Below are 10393 nucleotides of genomic sequence, written 5' to 3' on the forward strand. Positions count from 1 at the left end.
AATATTAAATCTATATACCCGAATTCAAAGGAACGACCCTTAGGTGGAGTGCAGAGTCCTAAGCATTTTAGTTTGCCTGGCGAAGGAAGGATAAAACTAAGTTTTGATGGGGCCTCGAAAGGTAACCCCGGCCAAGCAGGACTGGGCGGTATTTTTCGAGATAGCAGTGGGGCTACAAGATGGATATATGCGGATTTTGGAGGTGAAATGACGAACAATGAGGCGGAGCTGTGGGCAGTTTTCCAAGGATTACGCATTGCGGTTAGAAATGGATATTCGAATTTGGAGATTGTGGGTGACTCAAGGATTGTGATTGACATGTTGAGGAAATTACGGGATGGTAAGTGTTGGGACCATGTGGCAAGCAGTTGGTGGACTGCAGCCATAATAAAAGACATCGAAGGTTTGCTGCGGGGAATTGAATACACTATTATTTACCATGTTTTACGCGATGGCAACAAGGCTGCGGACCTTATGGCGAATTGGGGAAGCGGGGGAGGCGATAGGCGGATCGATAGTAGCTGGAGGTTAGTAAAGGATGATCCGTGGTGGGCAGAGTTAACCGATATCTTAAACCGGGATCTACATGATGCGACGGTGCCAGCGGGGAATCTATAACTACTTACGCATTATGGCGAGCAGTGACACATGTACTATAGCTCATGATGATGGGAAGAGTATGAAGGTTCGCGTGGATGGCATTAACATTCAGCTCGCTTGGAGTCATAACCACAACGCCCCATTGATCATTCCAAGGAGAGATTGGGACTGGGTATCGAGGATGAGAGGACACTCTGTCAGACTGATGGAGATTGAATCCATTTATGTTAACACATATGGAACGCGGAGTAATGACGATTTTAAGAGGCATCGACGCTATAGAAACCCAAGGTGGCGGATTGGCAATGCATTCAGACTTGTATGCATGCGATTGAGTTTGAGTTGGGGATTAATTGGGAATTGTTGGGCAGGGAAGAGTAGTCTGAGGATTTTGGTGATAGCAGAGGAAGAGGAAATGGCGGAGGGTCAAGACAGGGATGTAGGACGCTGGACGAGGAGTAAGGAGGTCAGTCGGGAGGCGAAGGGTAAGAACCAGGTAGCGGAGACCATTCGGAAGATTATGCTTGACATTTCAGATGATTCAGAAACTGAGTTTGACATAAGGGATTACCTGGTGGATGATGAATTCCGGCGTGGACAAGACGGTCTTGATAAGCGGGGAAAAGGGCAGAGGAATGCGACCGATGACCGGGAGGAAGAACAGGAGTCTGAGGAAGAGGGGGAGAGACCAGAGGGTGGCCGACGAGGGCGGAGACGGGGAGGACGCGGGAAGAAGAAGGAAGGTGCCTGTCAGCGGGGCAGAGGAAGTTTCAGTGGCAGAGGAGGCAGAGGGGGCAGGTCAGCAAGAGTTGAGCTGGAGGACGAAATGGGAAGTGAGGCTAGAGGGAGGAAACGCGGTAAGAGGGATATGAAAAAGAAACTGCAGGAGGCAGAAGAGGCTTATCACCAGCATACTCATCCAAACATTCGAAGAATTATTGAACATTTGGAAGAGGAAGCATTGCAGGAACAATCAGGGTCAGACCTGGAGGATTGGGAGGCATATCTGCCTGACCCAGGGCATACCAGAGGCAGGATGACATTATATAAACAATCTCTGCATGTCTATTGGGGCATGAAACGATTATTAGCTAAAGCACTTGAACAGGTAGCTCTGGAAATGGTAGAAATGGCTCAGGGTATACCTGTCATGAAGAAAGAGCTGAAAAATCTTCAAGTCACCTTAATGATGCAAGATAGGAAGATGGATGAGATCCTGAAGTTTCTTCAAGCCAGTGGTATGGGTGTTAAGACAGAGAATGAGGCAAATCTGGAGACTCGGACCTAGTAGCAGATGGAGCAGCTGAAAAGAGGTTTTTTGCTTTTAGTTTGTTGTAGATATACTAGTTTTGCATGACTCAAATCATCTTCTGTTTCACTGTAGGAAAGGTAGATGAATATGTAATATGGGAACAAAGACTGATGGGTTTCTATTTTTGGATAACGGGATATATAGCATGGGTAGAAAGACTGATGGTATTTTATTTTTGGATGGCTGTTAAGAACCTCAGGTGGTCAAGAAACCCGGTTTCCCTTCGGGGCGGGTTGAGACCGGCCCATATGTTTATGTGTATGTTTCTTATTTTATGGTAATAGAAATGATGAATCTCGCCTTTGCTTACAAAAAAAAAAAAAATTGTGTAGAAAAAATCTTCACAATACTTATTGGGAAATTATTGATGACCAAACATAATCACATTTTGGCTTGCATATTGTTAATATTGGGATTGTAGGGTAGATATTTGGTGACCCAAGGAAAATGGTTTTTGGGACATACTTAAAGTTTTAAATGGTAGAGTGCATATTGGGATTGCAGAGTGCATATTTGGTGACTCAAGGAAAATGGCATTAAACCTGGGGATTTGTCGAGTGCATATTACACTTGTAACTTCCAAACAAGCATAAACCAATAAGAGCTATTGGAGAATAATTGAAAAAAACAAGGAGTTGGAAAATACTTTTGAATATCTTACAATTTTATTATTTTTGTTTCCTATTATTAAATACATTTTTAAATATTTCTTCTACTCGTACACTTTATTCATGTGTATGTGTGGCATATTGAGTTTTAGCATTAAAAAAATGCCAAATCTCCTAACACTATTGAATACCCATGAGGAATATGAAAACCATAAATGGATATGTTAACTCTAGCCCAAAAATTTAGTTTTCTATAACAATATTCTCATATTTTGTTCATACTCTTATAACCCAAATAAAAGAAGAATGAAATTATTCAATTGTTTGTGTCTTGAATATCTAAATAAAATTATTTGCATATATTAACTACAATAAGAAATCATACATCATTTAGGAGGTATGAGTGAATTTTACAAGTAGTGTAAATGGAATTCCATTCTTGAGATCTTTACTTGGGAGTTAATAAGCCCCCATTGCCACAAATTATTGAAGTAATGAATCTTTCGTAGACTTTAGACTATGAATCTCGCATAAATAAATATAATTATAAATAAATATAAACCAATTGAAGCGTACATTGAATAAAATGAATGAGGGAGTGTTATTTCTATATAAAATATTTACATAATATTTTATGTAGCTTATTATTATTATTTTATGTTTAAAAACTAATGATTTAGTGTAAGTAGAGAATATTCATCATTTTGAAAACGTTTATTTGCTCTTTCAAATGGGACTTCTTAAAATTTAGTTAACTTTTATTTATATAAATAGAGACCGCATTCAATTTGGGTTGTCCTACATACGTGTCATTACTTAACCACGTATGTCACGTGACATCACCAGTACAATGGAATACACGTGTATCGGTCGATTCATTATCAGATGTTTACCTAACCACGTATGTATGTCATGTGACGTCACCAATACAGTGGAATGCGGTAGTTTAAAAATTATGTTTTTTTTGCTCTAGAAGTTATGGAAATTTTGGTCATATTTTGAAAAAAATTGGTAGGGATTTTTGTAAATCTAAGTAAAAGTTGTTAAAATTCATAATTTTAGGTGTTTTAGATTTTTTTGATGGTGCTAAATCTATTTTCACCATCAAAACCATTTCCACCATGATTAAACACTGCATCTACAAAAAAATTTGAAATTTTTTTTTACGAAGATTCCAACCACTTTTAACAATCCAAATAATTTTTCAGCCTCAGTAAACGACTCCCAATAAAATACCAATATATCGTAAATTCATCATAATCGGATGTTTATAATAAATTATAAATATATTTACGTTATTTCTTCATATTCTCGATTCTCTGTGTTATATTGCTTGCTTAAATATAATTTTATCTAAATGTATCAAAAAAAATATTTAAAATGAAATTATATTCTTTTTGGAAAATTTTTACATACCCAAAGTTTTAAATTGTAAGATGGTCAAACTAATTCTTTTTTGAGAATCTTTGAAACGACATACAACTTAGAAAATCGAAATATATAAATAAACTCAGTGATGTTGTTGGGTAAAACATATCAATCGACGAAGAATATGTGAGGGTGCCCGCAATGACTTTACAAACGCTTGTGTTTTAAGGGTAATTTGTTGTCCGGCCTGACAGAGATACGCTGCTTGATGCCGCGTAATGTAGAGGAGGATGGTCAAAAGTAGATGTGATTCCAGGTGAGGAGAAATCAAAAGTAGATGAAATTGTAGGACAAATCAAAAGTAGATGAAATTCTAGGACAAATTTGTGGGCCTGCCTGACCCGAACTTGAGTTTGTATTGTATAAATGGGAACATTATGTTGGTAAAGATAACAAAACCATATATTCCAATGTAGACTGCACTATATAATTTGAATATATGGATCACACACGAAAATGAGATATACACATATTTTGATTAAGATATTTAACAATAAAACAATTGTCTTCATTATGAAACAAAGGAACCATAAAATCCAAGTTAATTCATGAAAATTTGATTGGATTGTAACCAGGAAAAAAAGCATTTGAAAATTGTCTTCCATTGCTTGGAAATAGGTTTAAATTTTACCATAAGTGATAATGGGAGGTAAAGAAAAAAAATTCAAAATTTCAAAGGCCAAAAAATAAAGATAATTAGATTTATATTAAACTTTCTAGCAAAAAAAAAAGGGTCCAAAATCAATAAATCATTTTTGACTATGTGAAATAGAATTATGACTAATATATGGGAGGTAAAGAAAAAAATTCAAAATTTCAATGGCAAAATATAAAAATAATTAGATTCATATTAAACTTTCTAGCACAAAAAAAAAGTCCAAAATCAATAAAATCATTTTTAACTGTGTGAAATAGAATTGTGACTAATATAGCCATATAATTATCAATGAAAAATTATTTATGTTTTTAAGTTAAATTTACACAAATAGAATTATATATTATTATTTAAATTTAATATTAATAATTTATTATTTAAAATGAATATATTTACTACTAATTATCGTATTTTAACTAAACAATATACTATAACATATATATTCCTATTAACTAATTTATAATTATTATTTAAATTTATTAATTTATTTAATATTATTGCAAACTATATTAATTTAAATTAATATAAATTTATAGTGTTATATTAGTTATTAATATTCAAATTAATTAAAAATTTAAATTATAATATTTATATTTATATTAATAAATTATATATTAATATTAATGTAAACCAAATAATGATATGATATAATTAGCCTTTAAATTTATTAATTAAAACCATATTAATTTAATTTAAACTATATAATAATATCAATACTCCATATATTATAAAAATAATCAATTTCCTATTAATATAAATTTATTATATTTACTATTTAAAATGAATATTATATATTAATATATCACACTATATTATATTTACTGTTTAAAATGAATATTATATATTAATATACCATACTATATTATAAAAGTTATTAATGTATTACAATGTATTATTAATATGAACGAGAACTGAAATATTAATTATAATATTGAAATTATATTAATAATATAAAAAATATGTTGTAAAATAAAATGATAATTTTTAATTAATAATATAGAATAACAATATATTACATATCAAAATTATTATATATCATAGGTTGTAAAATTAAATATAATAATAGTTTTAATTATAAAGCTTAGAATTTAAATATAATAATAATATTTTAAAATTAAAGTTATTATTATATATCAAAATTATATTATAGGTTGTAAAACTTAGATATAATAATAATAGTTTTAATTATAAGCTATAAAATTTAAATATAAAAATAATATGTTAAAATTAAAGTTACTATTATTGAAACGATATGTTTCGTCTTTAAATAATAAAGAAATATGAAAGAAATTTAAATAGCTTTTCGGCTATAATAAATCAAAATTTATTTGTGGACAGGTTTCAAATCAACAAGTTTTGATGATGAACCACATTACTTGTTGGTTGGAAAAGCGTTTTGGAGGATCAACCACACTTGTTGATTCGAAAAGCATCAAAACATGAATTCTGATGTGATTATTGCAGAAAACCTGTCTCAAAAATTTGATATGGATTACAGAAGCCTCAATTCAATAAATATGAAAATATTATTATGAAATTGTAGTGTATTAAATTTATTAACATTAAAACTATTCTATAAAAAATTAGACTAAATAATAAAGAAATATATTTGATATATGCTTTTTTTTATATAAATAATAAGTCTAATAATTTTTTATTTTGTATTAAATCTATTATATCAGGTTAAACTATTATTTAATAATAAAGAAATATATAAAATAATATAAGGGTGTATTGGATTTATACTAATGTTATGTATTGTGTGAAAATTATTATATTAAAATTGTATATTAAAAAAAAAATATCAATAAAACAATATCACATTATCGATATTAAACGATTATTAATTATATATAATAATAAAGAAATATATTAAAATTTTCATATATCAGAATTGCATAATAAAAAGAGACCTATTAAAATTATTATATGTCAACACTATTATAAAAAAAATATATTAAAAGTAACCTATCATATTATAAAAAAGTTTATTAAAACTATTATATGTCAAAATTGTTATTATTATTATGTAATAACAAAGAAACATGTTAATATCAAAACTATTATATAAATGTTTCAATTATCAATTATATATAATAATAGAGAAATATATTAAAATTTTCATATGTCACAATTGCGTAATAAAAAAAATACATAATAAAGAAATATTATATATCAAAATTATTATTCTTATGTAATAATAAAGAAACATGTTAATATCAAAACTTTTATATAAAAACTTTTATATAAATAGGTGTATTACATAATAATAAAAAAGAAACATGTTAATATCAAAATTTTTATATAAATAAGTGTATTATATATATATGATTCTCGTATATTAAAAAAAAGTGAAGTTTATTGGATCATATATTGTATCAAATTATTATATCAACATTTGTTTTATATTATTATCTGAACATTTGTTTTATATTATTATATCAATATTTGTTTTATATTATATCAAAATCATTATATCAAAAATATACGAAAAAAAGGTATATGTGTGGGAAGAGAGTGTTATGATCACATATAAATTAATCTAATGTTTTTTTAACATTCTATATATTGAAATTACTATATAAAAGATTTATAGTTATAGTTATGGTTGTACATTAGCGTTGATCTCATGAAAACTAAATATGTTTTGAAGTATTTCTATTGTATGTTTTTATTTTTCTTCTCATCATATTGTGGTAATTTAAGGCATTGCGAATGATCTGATTTATGCATGAGTGCCTCCTCAAGAGTCTCCTTGCTGGGATGAAGAGATAGTATACCATGGTTAGAATTATTACATAAACGCGTGAACATTCATAGCAACAACTAAGAAAAAGGAAAAATATGGTGACATGTTAATATATTAATATGGAATTCCATATTTTAATAAAAGGTTTAAATTTGTTTTAATAAAGTATAAAATACATAGGTATATAAATACATATATAAAATTAGGATTTTAATATTATTTTAAAATTATATTTAAATTATGGTGTCAAAATCATAGTGAGGAAAACATTTATACAAACAAAATACAATCACATTTTTAAGAAATGTTAATTTTATTCTTTGATAAAAGACTTATAATTTTCTCTTTTATTTTGTTGAATTCCTTGCTTTTATGTTTCAGATTTGCAAATCTTGTTTAGCAATAGGGAATTAGAGAATATATCAAGAGAACTAAATAATGTATTTACAGAATTTTATAATCATAAACAAACAAAAATCTTTTTTCCTTGCTTTCTTCATGAATGTCCTCTTGCACAAACTATCATTCATTCTAGTGGACTCATATATGGGTTTATTCACTTTCAATAACATTCATAACAAATAACATGAACATTGGAGAATGATTTGGATTCCTGTGTGATAAATTATTTTTATCGACGTTTCAAGCTAAGTATCACAACCCATCATAGGAGATCTACAGAAGAATTTTGAATTCTCATTTAGCTTATCAACATTGTGAAAAAAAGTAAAATCAGCTAAATATTGAGACAATTTAACCCATTTCTTCTCAAAGCATGTAATCTCTTTCGACTTATCCCTTCCATGTAGGGATAATATTAGTGTTATTTATTAGGGATACCTTGAATGTTATTTTTGTTTTTACTAACTATGGACTTGTATTTGGGGTGCTTTTGCAATAAAATTCATATTCAAAGGGGTGGCAGGAGGGGGAGGGGTGTTGAAGCGTGTGTTCTACTACAAAGGATCAAAATATTAATAGATCATGAAGTATCCTCACTCTCGATGTTGAGAGATTCACTCTTATTAATGCATCACCTAACAAAAGGAACTATCCTAAAAGATGAGGCATTGAATCATATAATGAAAATAATTTGGGACTATGATAATGATATGGACTCGTGAAAATTATTCCATATGTTTAGGGAGTTCGAAAAGGAGGTAAATAAGTGTGAAAATGAAGGATGTCATGTTGAAATGAGTAATTTGGTTGTCAATGGGAAAACCATATTTTCTCAAATTCCTTGAGTTATTATGTAGTGTAATTAAAAAGGAAATATCCATTTGGGCATCTACCATAAGTGAAGATATAATGGAAGAAAAAAATAATTGAGGAACCAAAACCATGTGGCCTCCTCAAGAAAATCTATCAATTGACAGAGGTGAATACCCCACAATAAGACTAAGGAAAAATCAATCATAACTCCAAGCATGAGACAGATCAAATGTATAGAGTAGATCCAAAATTCCACCACATTAGGTGGCTTTGCATTACACAAACTAAAATTCATTAATGTATGAAGATGAGAGCGGAAATTTCACCTAATGTGGGATCATATTCCATTCCCCCCGACACTCCACATTGTGATTTCACAACAAGGGTAATTAAAGAATGACACAATCCTGGGCAGTTGTAGGCTTGCAGGAATTTCAACTTGGTGTCTCTGCATCATCCTGATGGGCAAGTTGTTGATGAAATATAAGGAAGTTGAAAGGCACACCTAGTTTGGTATTTTTCCCTTAGGCTTCCTACACTTAAATTTTTTGGCAAATAGAAATTTGAACTACAATAAGATGTCATAGGGGGCAGGAATTTGAAAAAAGAAAGCAAGTTTCTAGATTGCATCAACGACAAAGATAGATCACCTCCCTTGCAAATTTGGCATGAATTGGAAGGAGCTCCCCCCCTCCCCGCTCAAAAGGAATGGGAACAAACATACAAGTGGTCATGCAAGCAGATCATTTTAGAGTTTCATTACATTGGTCACATAGTTACACTCAAGGTCGTCATCATTAACTCCTCGACTAGATAGACACAACTACCCTAAACTAATGCTCTAAGCTAACTCAGTAAAAATCCATCCCATGGAATCCCCTCAAGCATAGTATTGTCAAAGGATGACAAGTTTAGTTTCAGTTGTGGAAAGATGCCTCCCCTTCTCCTATCTTTTTAGAGCACCAAGGCGTAGTTAGGAAAGCACAAAGAAGACAATGTAAGGTGAGGAAGGAACCAGATTTGGAGAGTGAGTGGGAGTTCTACCTTAATGGACTCTGAAAGTGGGAAAGATTGAGAGATTTGGAAGTTAACACATAAAAATAATGATACAAGAAAGATGTATTGGTGGAGCAGTTGACAAAGAGAATGGACGCAATGCGGATTAATTTTTTGGATTTGAACTTGAAGATTAGTGAGAAAATAGCTATAATTTCATCCTTAATTGATAAGAAATAAAAAATGGAACCTCATTTAGCAAATCAAGATAATGAAATGGCGACTTCGCATTAAAAAAATGAGGAATTACAGTTGAATTTCATGGAGCTGTAGGTAAAACTGAGTATAATGGAGGATTGTTAGAATGCATCCACCAACTCTAGTGCTCCATCACCAGATAAGATGTTAGCTTTGAATGAGCCTGCCCAGCACATGGGGAGTCTCACCTTCATTTCTGATTAGTGGGAAAGTGAGTTGTAAATTTTGTGTCTTATTGGGCCAAATATGTAGGGTATATGCCTACAAAGAGCCCATTTTTTGTTTTTCTTATGAATTCTATGAAGAAATTGCGCTAGTTAAGATAGATAAGAGGAAAATGTTAGCAAAATTGGATCAATAATGATGTAATTCCTTGTGATCAATTATGTTCCTAACGCTTATTGAATATAAAATTTATCAACATGATTAAAAAAGGAAATTAATATTCAATAACATGAATGTTATTTATGGCTTTACAATAATTTAAAGTGGTCAACTAGGTCAAGGTGGCACAATGTGTCATGCAACCTCCATACTCCATGACCCAATGTTCCCATTCCACTTCCCTAATT

At 30.6% G+C, this 10393-nt stretch overlaps 1 protein-coding gene across 1 annotated transcript; it reads left to right on the forward strand.

Annotated features, from left to right (window-relative positions):
• The first annotated feature begins 207 nt into the window (after window positions 1-207).
• Window positions 208-618, forward strand: LOC149264493 (uncharacterized). Its single transcript, XM_089399189.1, has one exon. It carries the CDS (start codon window positions 208-210, stop codon window positions 616-618), a length of 411 nt encoding a protein of 136 aa, XP_089255315.1.
• Window positions 619-10393: the final 9775 nt, after the last annotated feature.

This window comes from Pinus tabuliformis, chromosome 6 (genome assembly GCF_031772625.1).
Source record: "Pinus tabuliformis cultivar Carrire ecotype Pingquan chromosome 6, CPIR1, whole genome shotgun sequence".
Classification (NCBI taxonomy): domain Eukaryota; kingdom Viridiplantae; phylum Streptophyta; class Pinopsida; order Pinales; family Pinaceae; genus Pinus; species Pinus tabuliformis.